The 19,299-nt window shown below is 27.7% G+C and overlaps 1 protein-coding gene across 1 annotated transcript in view; it reads left to right on the forward strand.

Moving 5' to 3' along the window:
- Window positions 1-19,299, forward strand: part of LOC132943733 (bestrophin-4-like) — a 47,309-nt gene that overhangs the window by 11,883 nt on the left and 16,127 nt on the right. Inside the window, exons 2-4 of the mRNA XM_061012809.1 lie at window positions 16,289-16,423; window positions 16,497-16,663; window positions 16,813-16,970. Of these exons, the coding sequence (XP_060868792.1) occupies window positions 16,289-16,423; window positions 16,497-16,663; window positions 16,813-16,970 (460 nt within the window). The remainder of the gene's footprint in view (window positions 1-16,288; window positions 16,424-16,496; window positions 16,664-16,812; window positions 16,971-19,299) is intronic.

Here is a 19,299-nt window from a genome sequence, read left to right on the forward strand (position 1 = left end):
TAAAACTTCTTATTAATGTGTAATCGTTGGTACGTGTATTCCTAATTCTTTTAGTTTTCATTGATTGGCTTATGCAAATATATTACTATGACATAATGAGGTCTAATTTATACGTTTAACTCTTAAGTATTTTTCGTTTTCACGGTACTTTTAACTTTTGAATAATTAATAACTCATAATGTGCAGTGTGGTTTACTGAACAACTAACGATTTTAATACCTAAATTCAAAAACACTTGTATAATACCTACATAATATATTAATGTTTATTCGAAAAGTTATAAGTTGGTCATACTTTAAGTGGGTCCATTTACGAATATGGTCCGCTCTTTTGATAAGATATATATTATTCATAGAAGTAACTATTGCTTACTAGTATACTATACTGGGCTATCCTAGGCTATTTACAACTTAAAATGATTATAATAAAAACATTTCATTCGGACGACATCTAATTAGTATATTATTATTCACATAACTGGATTTTGTTAAACATCTGCCTATCCGGCAAAGTACGCGTAACCTACACCTATAGACATTATACAGGACATAACATACACTCCTACTGAGTCTATGCAAATTGTTTTAAAATCCAGTTTTAACGGTAACGATGTTTTTTTTTCTTGATGTGGTTATATAAAGGTAAAATTATTCTAGCATTCACAAAGACTTAAATCTTTTATTGTTACAATAATTCACAAACTATATTTAAAACTCATATTCTGACTTAAAACTTGAAAGTTAAAATTATTATAATCTTTCCATTTTAACTTCTTGAGGATTGTATATTTTGAAACACGAATAAACGATTCAAGACGTTATTTTATGTTATCGTATATATTTTAGAACACGCGTCGTCGTTAAATCCACCGTGCTCTATACAAACACGAATGTAACAATTTATACTGGAACCAAAAATTCAAAACGTTTGTCAACTCTGTTTAGACACACTAAATAATTATTGTATTTTACACTATCGCAAAACGTTAACATGCGTTATGTACACTATGCACATTTACAATATTATTTTTGTTTCGAACGCACGGGAACTATAATAACACGAATCGAACAAACCGTAAACGATATCAATATCTAATATAAACAGTATCCCATGTCAGTTATATCCTTCTATATAAATCATAATAGAATAGGTGTATTATAATTTATGGTATTATACCTGCCGAGATGTACGTGAACGCATATTATCCTCGCATATAAGTCGTACAGTCCGGTCGTTCCGAGTTCGGATCTGCAGTCATATAACAGCACACCTACGTGTAATGTTATAGTTTTATACCGACTAGACTTGGTCACGATCGAAAAAAAAAAAAACTAGTATTTAGACTTGCACTGTACAGTGTATTCCTACAACATGTCTTATGGTTTTTTTTTTCTTAATATTCCTGTCCGTATAACAATATAAAATACGAAACTGGTTATAATATATTATACACAATAATATAATAAGGTCAAACGTATTTAAATTCGACTATACACCGATAATAATAATACAATATATTATGATCCAGTGGTTTTAAAAAATATGATTTTATTTTTATTTATTAGAGCTTTTGTTATACCCATAGGTATACTTATATAGCAACATAGCATAAGATAATACTTATAGGATATATTATATATTATTGAATTAATCCATTAATAGGTACGAGTTTTTCACATCATCAAAATATTTCTTATGGAATGTATTTAACAACGATGATCCAATTAAAGAATAATCGGTAGTATAAAATATCAGCATAATTAAAACGCTTTGTGGAAGATATAAATAGGTGTTTATAGTATTTTATTTAATCAAAAACAAACACTTTATTTAATAAATTCGAAGATGGGTATGTATATAAATGAAGAGTATATCCACCAGCTGAAAACTGAGTTAATTAAAACAATTTATATGAACTATACATACACACGAATAGCGAGAAAACAGAATAAACAATATATATGGCATATGGTAATCACCAATCAATTATGGCTCATGACTAATAACTAATAAGCAATAACTGTTGTTTGAATCCAAATGTTTGAATAAACTTGTAGTTATTTGAAATTAGTACCATACTTTCATAAGAATATAAGATCGTATCATATAAATAGAAATCAAACCTTGCTATAATACCTATATATACCTAGGTGTATATACCTATATATGTAAGTAAGTAAGTTAAACAAATAAAATAATAAAATACTCTATTCTATGCTAATATAAAGACAATGTAATAAGTAATAACTAATAACTAATATTAGTAAAATGTAACTAATATTCGCCAAAAAAATAATTAGGCACGATTTTTTTTTTATATAAGTAGATACCTTTTTGATGTTGACATTTTGACAAAATTTGTTAAAATCACGAACATTTGCAAATCATTTTGTAGTTAAAATGTATTAAATGTTCAATTTTATAGCTAAGAATTTAACATATTATAGTACAATGTTTCTCATAAATAGCTTATCATATAACCAAAAAATCGGAAATATATTCAAACACACTTTTTTATTGACATTTTAAATTTTAATGTGAACCAAATAAGATATATTTAAACGAAGAATAACGATTTAAGTTATTTGGTTGAACCTAATTAAAAGACATTATTTTACCCACAAATAATTAAAACTTTTAACGTACGTATATTATTATATTTTATACACACAGTGATATTTAAAATGCAATAGGTACTTTTAGCCAAAATTAACTCAACTACTCAATTACTTCAATACCAATATTATAAATATACCATAAAATAATATATTTAATAGACTAATTTAATCTCATAGGCCGCCTTCGCTCATAATCGTTTTCCATATGCAATGATTTATAATTAAATTCAAATGTAACATATGTACTCAATGACGAAGTACACTCGGTACCTATTGTACAGCATAATAATTACCTACTTCCCCTATATTTTATATTGTTATTTTAATTACTCCATTTCTTAGGTAAGCACTAGTTATAATATTATCTTTATTTGTTTTAGCATTATATTTATCATTTGTTTTTCTCGGATTTTAATCAATCATGACATGAGTAATGTATCGAAGTTGCCAACGTCGGCAGCTGTCTTAACTCCTCCAACTGGTTATAATAATGCACGTGAATTTTCGAAGCTATATCAAAAGTTTGTATCGTTATGGAGAAACATCAACTTTGAAACGTGAAACAGAACTTTTTTAACATGAAAAATCTAAACTATTGATTGATGACCCAATGAACATGGTAACCATATTCTATAATGGTATTTATTACAGCTGACTGCAGTGATATAGAATTTCCAATATCTGTTTCAAAATACAAGTTTTAAAACATCGATCCGTCTTTGTATAATAATATTATTCTTTACCATTTCTATTCAATATCTTCGAAAAATAACAACTATTATATACTACGGTAGAGTATGTAATTTTAATATGCATAAAATCGTATAGTTAGTTTGATTTGAAATTCTAGCCACTTTGTGAACTTACAACGGACTATGATTTTGAGTCGTCTGAGCTTCAATGGTCGTATATCTTATAATTAATATATTAAAGTCTTAAGTCACGATACGGAATCGTACAAGATATTAGATAATAATCCATATGGTATCAGTTACCTGAAACCAACAATCAAATTTTAAACCAACAATAAATAATATTATTATACTTGGTCGGTCGAATGCGACAAAGATTGGATAATATTACTGCGATTTTGTTAGATTTAAAAACGTACGGGCAGTTGGTTCAGTTGGTCGATAGTTTGAATGGTGTGTATGATATAAGTGACACCTACAAGTTAAACTACTAAAACTATATATTATAATAAAATGATTGTGATTTTCGGAGAGCTTCTACTGTATGAAACTGTTTTAATTACCATATAATGCATAAATAACGACATGAGTAATAACTAATAAGTGTACCCATACAGAGTTAAGAGTTTTCTCAGTAAAAATCTAGTATCGGATAACTCTAACATATAACCTACAACAGTCTTACCAGTATAATTATATCATGAAAAAATAACCGGCATTTTCGATGAACAACCGATTTTGTATTACATTTAATTTAAAGAAAATTTTGTGTTCTAATTGTTGTGCTAATTAAATATTTGATATACATCATATTTTATGTTTTCACTAATTTATAAACTACATCGACATAGCGATTTTCTCCCGTGAGTCCATCAATATTATACGCAACGCGACCGCTACTAAAATAAGCTAGCACAATATGACCTCATACCTGATATCACTTAAGTTCAGAAAAAAAAATACGTTGTAATTTATTCACCCAAAAATGTGTTTTATTGTTCAGGCACTTAAAAAGAAAGTAAATTTAAGGTGACATTTAAATAACTGCTGGTTTTTATCTCTGCGATTAACAAAAACATAAAAAGTACGGCTTATAGATACATAGCCTATACAAAAGGAATATCACCTTGCGCAAATTAAAAAAGTATAAAAAGTTGACCAACTTAAAATATATATAAATATTTTTTTTTTTTTTGAAAATCACTTTTACCTCTATAACAATCTTGGTACATCAGAAATATAGTATAATTATTATTTAATATTAATCATTAGCAAATATTATAATATTTAATTTAAAATAATCCAATGTTTTTATGGTATTATGTTAGTTGGATATATCAATCATAAAAATCATAGTTTAAGAAAAAAAATAACAAAAATAAATGAAAAATATACCTACGTATTGATTGATCTAATATTCAAAGAGTTATTTGTTTAAAATAGTGTACCCATAGATAGCTATGAACTATTTCCTGTATAATATTTCTAAACAACACAGTAGGCATATTGTTATTAATGTGTTCAGTGGTCCACTTTTCAAAGAATTATTTTTAATTCTTAAACCGTGACAGATTTTCAATATTCATACATAAAATTAAAAATATCACTAATCATGTACCTATTCTAACATTTTAATGTAACTTAAAAAAATGAAGAATATCAGCTTCGTTATGTCTGCTTATATTCGTTGGGAAAATGTATTAAAACAATTTAGTAACATTCAAAAGAACTGATTATGATTAATAGGTAAATTATATATTTAGCAGCCTGATAAATATATTTAACATGAATTTACGTCACATAGTTTCTAGATTTTTTTTCAATATCATTTTCAGTCAACTAATAATTAAAGGATAATATAGTTTTAACGGGTTTTCCATCGTTTCCTAATACCTAATTTCAATTTTACGGAAAGTATCACAAAGTTCTGATACATTTTCAAGTTAAATTTCAATGTAAAGGTTCATATTTCCTTATATACTCTGTACATTCCTAAAATGCACAACAAAAATAAAAATAAACCAACAATTACCATCTACCATATTATAAGTAGGTAGACAATATGTGTTATTGCATTAATTCGATTTGTTTTATTCTCGTTAATTTGTACCAATTCATACCATGATATTTAACGGGGAAAATTGTTTTTTTCTGTCAGCTCTTAGGTGTAACTTACTTTTCATAATATTTTTGCGCGTAATCACTGTATTTTTATAAGGTAGGTATTCTTATGAAACATATAGGTATTGCGCGTTACAAGAATACGGATTACTGAGTAATTATATATTAAAAATACCTATGAATAAAATTGTAGTAGAGATTCATATCTGATTCCGTAAGAATAGTCCGAATTTTGACATCAGTAAAACTTTGTAAAATATTTCATGTTTAATAATGCCCGTTTTATACTTTTTTCGACAGTTATTTTCAGGACTTAAAATTAAAATTTCGAAAATCGGGTTTCTAAAAGAAACAAGTTTTGATCTCATCCTGTATAATTTTGTTTTACAAAAGTGTTTTTACTATAAGACCACTCTACTAACTCATATTCTTGAAACGTGCAAACGTATTTTAATGGAACTTTTCGCGTACACTTTTTGGTGACACGTGCTCTAAATTATTTTACATTAATTTATTATCAACCTAACCTAACATGCGCTTTACCACGATATAATTAGAACAATATTGATTGGACGATTCAAATGTTGTGATATAAATGGGTAAAAATGATTGTAAATAGGTACTATATTTTATAAGTATTGTGTCGGATGAAACCAGTAAAGTGAAAAGTGATGAAAAGTCATCCCGATTTGTGATGCAGTAGGTACCTACCTATTCAACTATAGAAACACAGTAATAATAAGACTATAAGTCAGGAATTAATGGTTTTGCACTAAAGATAAGTAGGTATACCTACTTATGTGTATTTCAGTTTAATTATCAATCTATTACCATGTTACATAAATCGAATACCTCTTCAGACACGTGTAATCCTACTCCATTGTGTATTATGTTTCCCTAATCAGTAATCACTATATTATTATACGTATACCGACAATGGGCGCTGAACGACATAAAACTTTTTTTAGAACAACGTAATAACGAATTTTAAAATGTATTGTATACCTTTTAGGTACCTATAGGTATTATGTGAATATTATATTATTACAATTATATGAGTATTGAGTAATATACTAATACTGAATTTAATTTATCGCCAAGATTTCCTACAGTTAGGTCTACCTCTATTGATTATGCATTTACATTATGTCCAGGGTTATTAAAACTGCTGGTATTATTTTTTTTTTTTAACGTAGTGTAATGAATGATTTACTTAATTTTAGAACGTTTCATAATAAAAACTACTACTTTGTGGGACGTTAATTGTTTTTAAAAGTACACGTTCACAGGTAATGAATGACCTATGAATTATAGAGTTCTATATAGTTATCTATGTATAGTATAGGTACCTTAGCATTATAAATTACAAATAAAACCTAACCAGCTTAACGTTTGAGATTTTCGGGGTTTAAAATACTTTTTCGTTTGACAAACTGTTTACGACACAAGAAATGTCGATGTACCTACACACTTACAAGTACTTTAAAGGAAGACCGAAGAAATTGATTTTCATCATCGCTTTATTTTCAATATTACACATGGGTAGGTAGGTTCCTGCTGACTGTTCCACCTACTTGCATCGAACAGCATTAACCTTAAGTGGATTCTAAAAAAGAAGATTTTAATGCATAAAAAAGCTTTCAACATCAATCTAAAACTGAGTGGATAAATCACGTCTTATATGCTTCATCGAAATACCAAAATCTAAATTGTATATAGTTTAGTCCTGGTCTTGCATTTTCTTTGGCCCGGCCGACAAAAATATAAACAATGTGAAGAAATTCGGAGCGTGTATGATGTATTTAATATTCATATTTTGAATTCGAATACTTAAACATAATGCACCAGCTTCGAGGGCGTGTTTGATGGAGTAATGGAGGCATTCGCCCCGGCTCCATCACTTTTTTTTCTTTTTAGGTGTATCAATTTACATACGCATTTTAATACAGTTATAGTGAACATAGTTATAAGTTATAAGTTATAACCTATATTACTATAGTTTCAATTTTTAACTTTCTATAAATACATAAAGTATAAGCAGTAATAATTATTTGATTTACCTAGTTATCTATAAGGTGATAGCATAGAAATGTATAGAAGGGATGATGTTATTATCTTACGTTTCATGGATACTACTGAAATCATATCTAACGCCGACGTCCACGTCGTTCATCAGACCATTAAAAAAAAAAGTATTCCTGTTTTTTATTTTTATTTTTTTTTTTTTTTGTCTTGAGCCCGGTAACTGAGTCCTTTGGCGGTAGGATGGTACTGTATGGTTTTTGGGACGGTAGGGAACGGTCGGAGGAACACGTTTTTGTGTTTGGCAGAATTTTCAAGTGCAGGGCACCCGTAGGTATCTGCCATGCCCGAGTGGGGGATGGCGGCCTCTCTCTCCAAACACCGTAACTGCCTGACCGAAGAGAAATGCCACTTCGCCCCCCCCCCCCTTGTTTTTGTTTTTTTATTGTATAAACTATTAAAAGCATAAAAACCAAAGATTGCAAGTAGTAATTTAAAAACAAAAAGCACATAAATAATAATTGGTTACTACACTCGTCAGAACAATATATTATATGTACCTCTACCTATTACAAAAAAAAAAACGTTAAAAGCAAATGTGCTAAAAAATATAAATGATCGCATAATATAATACTAGATATTTATAAATATTCATATACCATCAATTCGTAAAAAGCTAAGTAGGTATATTTGAAAAACTATCGAAGTAAAAAATTAAAAACAATTATTCGAAAAAAACCTGTTTTTATATTTCTTGGTTCCAGTATGAATTTCAGTATGAGAAACCTCGTTCTAAATAATCCTTAGCTATAAAAATTTAACATTCTATACATTTTTAACTACAAAATAATTTGCAAGCTTTCGAGATTTTGATGAATTTTATCAAAATTCTAACATTAAATGCTTATAATAAAAAGCCGTACATATTATGTATCTTTAATATTTTTTCTTATTAACTACTATTATAAAAACTTGTGAGGAGCCTTATATTACATTTATAAGCTCTTTGACCTAGCAAAATTTTTTTTATCTATAACTATAGAAAAACAAATTAAAAATATTAAATTTTAAATGTCTATAAATAGATTAAAACGACAGTATTTTAAAAACTTTATCATGTATAGAAAATGATAAAATAAACAATTTGTGAAAATCTCAAGTATCTACAGTAATTAGATATTGAGTTACACCAAAAAACAAAAACACGGTTATGCGTAAAATTCCTGTTTTCCTTTAAATTTTTTTCGTTTTTTGGATCATTTAAAAAAGTTCTGAAATGTTCAATTGTTTTTAATTTTCCCATCAGAAAACATCCTCAAAGTTGAAAATCGTTTAAAGCTTAGAACCCGTAAACAGACACAAAAAAAATAATTAAAAATCACATCATTGTAACAATGCAATCATCGCTCAGTTTATAATATAAAAGTTTTTGGGGGAATCTATGCGACTATGCTCATACCGCCCTCATAACTACGCTTTTGCCTGGGCTGATAAGAATTGTGATAATAATATTCAATATATTATAAATGATATTCATCAAAATTCACAGAACATTAATTTAAACTTATCTGTTATTAAATTAATTAATTATAACACATTATTCATTTTAGATAATTAATTAATCTAATTATTTTATAAACATACATTGTTGCATTATTTTGGCGCGGAGGAATAATTTTAGCAGGCTAGTTGTGATTATTTTATGATGCGATCGCACACTCTAACCTTCTTCCAAATTACACCCCTGTTTTGATCATTTAATTAGTGATAACATTTATAAATATTTTAAATATATTTGGTACTTATGTACTAATTTACTAACTCAAATGATCACCTCTGCTCAAGAAAAAAAAGTTATTGGTAATTCATTGTAAAACATCTTTAATTCCTCAAAGAAGGAAAATAATATTTGTATTTAAAATTTTAAAAGGTACATATTATTAATTATTAAATAATAAAAAGAAGGAAAATAATATTTGAATTTAAAATTGTATAAGGTACATATTAAATAATATCCCCCTGCCCACGAACATAGGTCAAATACGCCCTTACTGTTGTAAGTAATCTATTAAAACGGCCTCGGAATGGCTTGGATAAAATGTCAAAAGGTCCTGAGCAAGTACCTAGTGCAAATTTCCCGGATCGTATATTATGAACAATGACAGAAACGATGGAGGTATAAAGACTATAAAGTCCATTGTAAATAGTAGGTACAAGACTGGAAATTTGTGTAAAGTCATAGTTCCCCTATCACAAAAATCAAACGGTCACTGTTATTTATTTATGCATAATGCAATATGACACTCTGCATGATAGTTACAATAAAGTATTTAAATTTAAATTCGACAACATATTGATAGGTATATAGAATATAAGATTAAATAAAATAAACTATAATATCAATTAGGATATGTTCTTCTTATTTAGTGGTTGGAGCCATGCATTAAGTTCCTCTAGGGCCACCGTTGGTCCACAATCATATAGAGCGGCTACCCCACCTTCAAATCTCGTCCTTTGACATTCTTCTACAATATGGCTTGTACTGGCCTTGTAGATAGTCTTATTGCTCCGTACTTACAGATTGGGGTATCAGTCATACCCCATTTGTGTAATAGATAGTTACACTAGGACACTATAGATATTATATAGAGGCTATGGAGCCTTAGTTACACCTGCCTTGCTCGGTTTTTATACAGTTCAAGGCCGTCCATTGTGCTCAATTTAGGTCAAAACCTGGGTCTTCAGTAAGTATTGACGTGATTTACTATACAGATTGATAATTTAACAAAATTATTACTTTATAACGAGCTCAACGTTAGAATTTCGCAGAAAATGATTTAAAAACTACTGTGTAAATATTTAAATTTACGACTAAAACGTTTTTTTAACGAATGTCTTATTTCTGGCTTTACACAAGGTGTCTATAACCAGGTTTGTTTTACGCATATAATATCATAATATTATAACCTATACACACCGGGTGTATAGGGTGCCAAGTGATTACTATATATAGTTGAAACTTTACTCTATACCCCTGCTCCGCTCATTCCAAAACTTTAAAACTTAGCCAACTATTTGAATACTTAATAGAAATCATTATTAATTCATCTTTAAACTATTTACGTAAACAATTTTTTAAATAAATATTTTCAAGAAACACGAAAATAATAATTTTTATTTCCAGTTTAAGTAAATCAAACAAATTACAACAGTCACAAGTTTTAGATTCTGAGCGGAGCGATAAACGTATTGATTTTCCAATGATGTGTGTTTTTAGTTATATTTTTTTTTCTGTGTCTGTTGCCACGTTTTATGACAATACAAATGCTTGGATTTTCTTCAACAGTATCTTTTCTAATAGGAAAGTGAATCTAGTTGGTACTTTGAGGGGGTCAAAAGTAAAAATCTACCACTGTGATAGGTATCTAGCTAAATGTTTCAAGTTTACTTTGAACTAAAATGTATTACTACTCTTACTCGATTAAAAATCACGTTTTTTTTAAACTACTTACTACCACTATTATTTATAAGCTTTATTAAAAAATAAACCGTTTGGTGTTTTTAAAATGTTGTAAGTGCCAAAGACCAAAGTATTACGATTATTTATCTTTATTGTATATTAATTATATGTGTTATAAGCTATAACCCAAACGAAAAATCAGTTAATGTTAATATAATTTCTGGACGTATACTATATACAATGAATAATGATTCAAATATCCGCAATATTTGAGCAACGTGAATTATAAATATATATTTCACACATATATAAGTTCAGTTTGATTGTCATAAGTGAAATTTTTAATTATCTGTCAAAGTATGTCATCGTGTTCAAAATGCAAGGTAGCAGTTTCGCAAAAGGTCAGTATTCAATGTAATACATGTAAGCATATATATTATATATTACATATTATGAAATACCCTAGTATGAACGTAGAATCCTTAGACTTTATAAAATTAAAAGAGTTTATATATTTTGATTGTATACATTTTTATAAATTATTATCTAAAAAGCATAAACAAAACAGAATAAAACGTACACCTATCAAAAATATATCGCAAGCAAAAATTGTCAGTGGCGCAAATAATTATATGAACAGTGATTAGGCACCAGAGCTATATAACTACTAGATTAGATAAACTTATTAAAAATCTGATAACTACTAATTGTCTTAACTCTAAATATAACTAGATATTAAAACTCGAAAAAGCTTTATTTTTTTTTTTTTTTTGAAATAAACAGTCTATACCTTAGGGACACAATAGATTTATGTGGATATAGTATACATAAAATGAACAGGCTACACTTGATGCGAGAAGTCATCTAATGACACTCATTAAGCGAAAAAACTTTAAAAGAAAAATACGGGATATAAACATATAATACAAATTCCAGAATTTAAAATTTGAAATTACCTACATATTAGAACAAATCGAAAGAGCTTTTTAGGTAGAAATAAGTGGAGTTAAAAATGAACATAATAAAAATGTTGAAACAATTATAAACGTCGATGTTAATGTTTTTTACGTTAAACATTCTTAACGACAATTATCAAATCGTAACTTATAAATCACCTCAAATAGTTGTAGAGATCTCTTAAAAAAGAAAACAAGATGAATTCATTAGGAAACATGGACAATTGAATTCAAAGGATCAATAATATAATATATTAATGGAAGCTTAACAGTTAGATTAAGCAAGTACGGGCATTGTGAACTATAATAATGTAAAATACCTTGAGCCATGTTAAGACATTTGTTGCCAAGGGGTAATCATTTTCATGTTCCCTCTCTTTCCTTCCATAAACAATATAAGTGAGAATTTGTTGTGAATTTTTTTTTTTAAGTTTTTCAACACTGTTTAAAGTTTGAATTTATGAAACTATATTTTTTGGGAAAAATAATTAATAATTATTGACTATTTTTTATCATTCGGCAATTTTAAATTCTTGAGCGTAGTTTAAAATGTAGGCCCGTGAAGTGAAATTTTCGAGCCTAGAGCAAATAAAATCTGTCAAGCACTCCGTAAAACAGACGATAATATTATTATATTATAGAACAATCGGCATGCATTATAATAAATCCCAATTGGTCGCCGGCCAGTCCATGAATGTAGACTGTAATGGAATGATGCCTTGTGGTGGTGTTTTTTATTTACCAGTTGAAGCGTCCCGTTTAAGGTAAACAAAAAATTACGATTCATCATGTTATGTGATATGTAAGTACACCATTCATATCGTGTATATGTAATTGTAGTAATGTATTATACTATGTAGGTACCTAAATAGTAAATTATTATTAGTAATATTATTCGAACGTAAAAAAACAATATTCTCATGGTCGGACCTTCCGCCGAACCCTTGACAGAACGCACTCGAGCCATGACCGCGAGTAATAAATATTATTGTTATTACTATTATAAAGAATGACCGCATATGGCACATACCTAGTAATATTAACAATTAACAATAATAATTAATCGAATCGTCTCGGCACGTCGTAATTGTCGTTTTCCATTTCGCATTGTGTACCTACATTATATAATATATAATGATTACACATTGTGTTTTCTGACTATTCAATTAACGTGTCCGCGTGACTCTGATAATAGAATACACGTGCGCGTACAAATGATATACTATTATATAATAATGGGACGCGTGTACATACACATAATTGGTACAATGACAATATTGTATTATGACGGAGTTGACAACTTTAGACTTGAGGTGTTTCGTGTGATGTAATTATAGGCACTTGACTATTTCAAGTAACGCTTCCACATGCTATTACAATATTACATTGTATTTGAACAAATCATTGGAATTACACGATTCTGATATTTATGGTTTTAATATATAAAATCTATATTTCAAATTAAGAGGACGTCAAAACGGCTCATGTTGTATCCGTCTTACTGCATACGTTCGACATAGACAAAACGCGTTTACGCATAGCAAATCTGAGTAGAAGTATAGTAGAACTCGCTCAATTTCGGTTAGAATAAAAACACCTATTACAAAATTAAAAAAGGTGGATAAGTGGATATTGCTCCGCTGTACAGTAGGTTACAAGTGGGCCACTGTAATGGATGGTGTTAAATTTGAATTCAATGATATAATATCATTGTATAAGAAAAACGATTCTGAGCGAAAACGGTCAGTCAGCCTATGATATTACCAAGTATATTTGATGATATTATTGTGAATGAAGTAATTTATATATAACCTATTTACGTGGAGCCTTGTTTTAAATTTTCAATCCTTAGCAATAAAAGTTAAACATTTTATACATTTTTAACTACAAAATAATTAATAAATTAAAAATTTGATAAATGTTGTCAAAATTTGAACTTTAAATGCTTATAAAAAAAAATTGTGCCTATGTATTTTTAATATTTTTTAACTACTATTAGAACGATATATCAGGAGCCTTATATTACATTTTCACGCTTTTTTACTCAACAGATAAAATTTTATTGATATTTATAGAAAAAAAAACTAAAAAATTGAAAACTGACAAAGTCCGTAAACAGCTCAAAAAGAGTCAAAATATTTTCAAAATTTTATGGTGTATAGAAAATGAAAATATAAACATTCAATGAAATTTTCAAGTATCTAGAGTCATTCGTTTTTTAATTACAATAAAATAAGAAAATTGTTACATGAGAAATCGAGTGAATATCAAATGTTGTAAAAATATAAATTTCAGACGCTCATAAAAATTTAATTTAAGTTTCTTGTAGACATTTTTTTTTTGATAAAGGTAGACAAACTTATGTGTAATCTTATAATACATTTTAAAATCTTAGATTTAAAAAGAAAAATTTTTATGAATTTTCAACTCAAAATAATTTGCTAATTTTCGTGATTTTTCCGTATTTTATCAAAATTTGAACTTTAAATGCTTATAAATAAAAACTGTGGCTAAGGATTTTTAATTTTTTTCATCTGCCTTTGAAACAATAACCTAGGAGCCTTCTATTAAATTTTCAAGCTTTTTTAACCAACAAATAAAATTTTATTGATATTTATAGAAAAAAAAAGGAAACTGAAAATGTCCGTAAACAGCTCAAAATATTTGGAAAATTTTATCGTGTGTATAAAATGCTAATATAAACATTCAGTCAAAATTGCATGTACCTACAGTCATTTGTTTTAGAGTTACACCAAAAACCAAAATCGATTTTCTCAAAAACAGATTTTGCGTGAACATTCCCGTTTTTCCTTAATTTTTCTTTTGTTTTTCACGTCGCTTTTGAAAACTACTGGGAAGTTTTTACTTTTGACCCTTTAAAGTACCAACTAGATTCACTTTCCTATGAGAAAAGTTACTGTTGAAAAAAATCCAAGCACTTTTACTGTCCTAAAAGGTGATGACAGACACAAAAATAAAAAAAACACACATCATTGTAAAATCAATACATTCATCGCTTCGCTCAGAATCTAAAATGACAATATTTTGTAGGGCAAAACGTTGAGTTTTTTTTAATAAATGAAAATTTTGAAAAGTTAAAGATATTTTAAAAATGTTGATATTTTTGCCATTTCTAAACGATATAATTATATATAAATAATATATAATAAACAATATAATTATATATAATTAATTAACGTTATATTGGGTATAATGGAAAAAACGCAACGACTTGCCCTCAGAAATATTGTCACAATTCAATTTTATGATAAGTATTTTTAATTTTTACTATAGAACCAATTTTGAGCGATTAATGTTCAGACTGCGTAAACGCGTTTTGTCTGTATCGTACGTGTTTAAGACGGAGACAACACATGCGGGTGTGACGTCCTCTTAGTTGATTTTGATATTCGTTTAAAATTTTAATTTAATGATTATAATGCAATTTAATTGTCTCCATCTGTTTTTATTATCTAAATGATATACCTACATATAGTTATAGATAAATGTTTTTTTTTTCGAAAAGTAGGTAAAATAAAAGCTAATTTATTTATAGCCATATTTATACTATTTTACTTATATCCTCTTTGTATGTTTATCCTTTGCCACCGAATGCTAACTGCTAAGCCATCATTTGTGTTCTTAAATTCCTTATTTCCAACTACCGCAAAGACCATATTAGTAATAACTAATTCACGAGCGTGAATACATTATGTCTCCAGTCCAGTTGGTGTTCTCCTTTAAATTTTTTTCTTTGTCCCCTCCGTCGTTGCAATACCTTCAAATAGGTTTATCGACTTAAAATGACCACTGTAATTCTCTATAACTTTGTTTATGATTATTTTCTCTTAAAATTAAAAATAGTTTTTTGTCAAATAAAGGGTAAATTATATCTGAAAACTATATCATGTACATTGTACATTCAACTTTAATGGAAATCAACAAACGTATTGGTAAACACAAATTAATCATGAACAAGTCGTATAATATTATCGATGACCTAAAATGTCAACTAACATTTTGAATATTTAGATAGGTACTTATACGTATTACGCGAATAGGTATTATATAGTTAATTAAATGGCAATGTTATATGTTAGAATAACCATCAATGAATAATAATCTAAAATTATAAATTTTTGCAGTCTGTTACATTCTATGAAATGTATTTTGAATTATTAATATATTTATTTTTATTAACTATTATTAATTATAATTTTAAAATTGAGAATATTGTAGACAGAGGTTAAAGAATAAATGGTTTCTATATTTTATTAAATAAAACAATAGTTTTACGTATTTTTATCACAATAATAAAATTAAATAATATACCTATTGGATAACTAAATTATATAATTTATTCTATTGTTATAAATATGATAATTCATACTTCACAGATAACTATTAATTATGTTTCAGAATATTTGAAAAAATAGTTCGATACTGTGATGCCTTTATTAGTCAATTACCACTATCCTTTATCTTAGGATTTTACGTGACTTATGTGGCCAAAAGATGGTGGAACCAATACTTGGCTATTCCATGGCCCGACAGGTGTGTAGAATTTTTCTCCATTATCCTCACCACTGCGTTTTAAATTAAAATATGTTTTTTTATTTTTCATAAGAGCAATGCATGTGATATCGATGTATGTTGAAGGCAACGACGATTACGGTTGTATGATTCGAAGATCACTAATGAGATATTTGATTTTGACATTGATTTTGGTATTGCGTTCTATCAGTTCACCGGTAAAAAAACGTTTTCCAACATTAGAGCACGTCGCTGAGTCAGGCAAGTTATAACTTCATCGATCCATACCACAAAGATAAACATAATATTATATCATAATATCATATTAGTACCTATATAATATTGACTATTGTAATTTATGTATATCATAGTATACACTATACTTTATTAATTTTAATAAATATGCGCAGGCTACATGACCGCCGACGAGATAGAAGTATTTTATTCACTCCCTAAGGTGGAGTTTAATACTTATTGGGTGCCCTGCACATGGTTCATAAGTCTGTTGAAAGAAGCCAGAAAGTCTAAGCGAATTGAAGATTCCGAAGGAGTGAAACTCATAATGCAGGTAATAAATAATGTTATATCTCAATATCATATGGACAGACGTTAATAATTGATAGTTTGATTAGATATTTCTAAATGCGTAAACAAGAAGGTAAACGCATAAAAAAAAAAGTGGACAAGTGGGTACCACACTGCTGTACAGCAATTGTCGAGTATGTCGTTGTAATGGATGTGTTATATTCGGATTCAATAATAAATCATTACATACGAGAAATATTTCTGAGCGGAGACATTGTGTCCTCCCATAAATAACCCTTGTATAAATAATCAAATTTAATAATTAAAATAAAAAAATCGAAAATATTTTATGGCTTAAAATAGCGTAACATTCCGGAAAACTTTTTTTTTTTGTTAAAGGTAAAACAATTTGCGTGGAATCTTCTATTAAAATTTCTAATGTGAGTTATGAAAAGATAAACTTTAATGAATTTCTAACTAAAAAAAAATTTGAAAATTTGAAAAAATTGAAAAAATTCTCATGTCTAGAAATGGCTCAAAAAGAGTCAAATTAATATTTCAAACAGTTTAACATGTACGGAAAATACTAAATAAATATTTACAGAAAATGTCAACTGTCTATACGGTTATTAGTTTTAGAAATACAACAAAATATCGAAAATCGATTAATGGAAATTCGTTAATTTTTCGCTGTATATTAATTTTCATATCTTTAATATTTATTAACTTCTATAAAAGAAACTTATGAAGAACCTTGCATGCATTTTCAAGCTTTTTTACTAAGTGAAAAAGTTTTTATAGAATACAGTTAAAAAAAATTACAAAATTTGAAATATATCTCAAAAAATGTTACAACATATAAAAAATGCTAGGTAATATAATTAATATTTGGTGAAAATGTCAAGTGTCTAAGGTTATTTGTTTTTGAGTTACACCAAAATAATAAAACAATTTTGTCAAAAATTGGTTTTGCGTAAAAATCCCCGTTTTTCCTTAATTTTTCTTTTGTTTCCCCTGCACAAAAACTACACTGAGAATCATACATTTTGACCTTCTCACTTCTAAGTGTATCAATTAGATTAACTTTTCTATCAGAAAAGATATTAATGTCAAAAGTCGGAACATTTTTACTTCCCCAAATGTTGATGACTACCGAAGAAATTAACACACATCATTGTAAATAATTACTAAAGGTACATTCATTGCTACGCTCAGAATCTAAAATGTAAAAAACTGAGTAACGAATAATGTAGGTGTATTTATTTTTGTACAATTTGCAAATTAATAAATGTATTCCGTAAGAGCTTTGTAAAGTAATTGTTCACGGCCGAAGCGATCAGCTTCTTGAAGGATTGAATCTGATAAGTTGTGAGCTTATAAAATTACAATATTCATTGCATATTTGATCCTTTGCCTTAGGTTCATAAATGAGCGTATACCCTATAATTTTTTTTACGAAAACACCACTGATTATTTATATTTTTAAATGATATTATAGACTTAGTTATCGTAATTTACCTGTAAATAATCATTTTCAATAAACCATATTATTATTGTAGTCATTATAGTTAATTTACGAATACATATTACTTTTATATTATATCGTATCGAATTATTTATTCATAGATCCATGGAAAATTTGATCGCATATAATCACATATATATCGCTTATCATCAAACTAAATATTCAACATTTTAATTTGGTACAATTATTTCCAATTTTACGTCTTAAACATACAATTTGGTTTTCGTTTTATCATTTTAAATATATTCAATAATCACTAGTTACAGACTAGTATAGAGATTACAGTATACTTTACAATAGTTTATAAACTTAAGAGTCAGACATTAGACATCTCAATCTAAAAAATATACTAAATCTGGCCGAACGAATAGTCCACAAAAGTTACACCACGTCATTAAATCATGTTAAACGTGACCTATACTCATAACTTAAAGATATAAAAATCACCTAAATTAGTTACAAGACATGGAATAATAAAAATTATTCAAACTCACTTTTGCACAGTATTATGTATGTAGGTAATATTTATTTCGTACAACGAAAATCAGATTTCTTATTCGTACTCAAACGCTTCAAAAATCGTTTTTTATATGCAATTACTAGCACACACTTTTCTAGCATCCAGAACCAATTTAAACATATTGAATTTTAAATTTCATTTACGCAACTTTGTCCAACCAAAATCAAAATGCTCATACCAACATTTATGAAAAAAAATCATTTTTTTTATGTAAAAGTCCAAATATTAAATATTTTATGTACTGATTTATTTGATCAATCTTTAACAATTCTTTAATTTTAGGTTTTGATGTGCTATTGTAGATAGAAATTATATATACCATACTAT

Source organism: Metopolophium dirhodum, chromosome 4, assembly GCF_019925205.1.
Source record: "Metopolophium dirhodum isolate CAU chromosome 4, ASM1992520v1, whole genome shotgun sequence".
In the NCBI taxonomy this organism is placed as follows: domain Eukaryota; kingdom Metazoa; phylum Arthropoda; class Insecta; order Hemiptera; family Aphididae; genus Metopolophium; species Metopolophium dirhodum.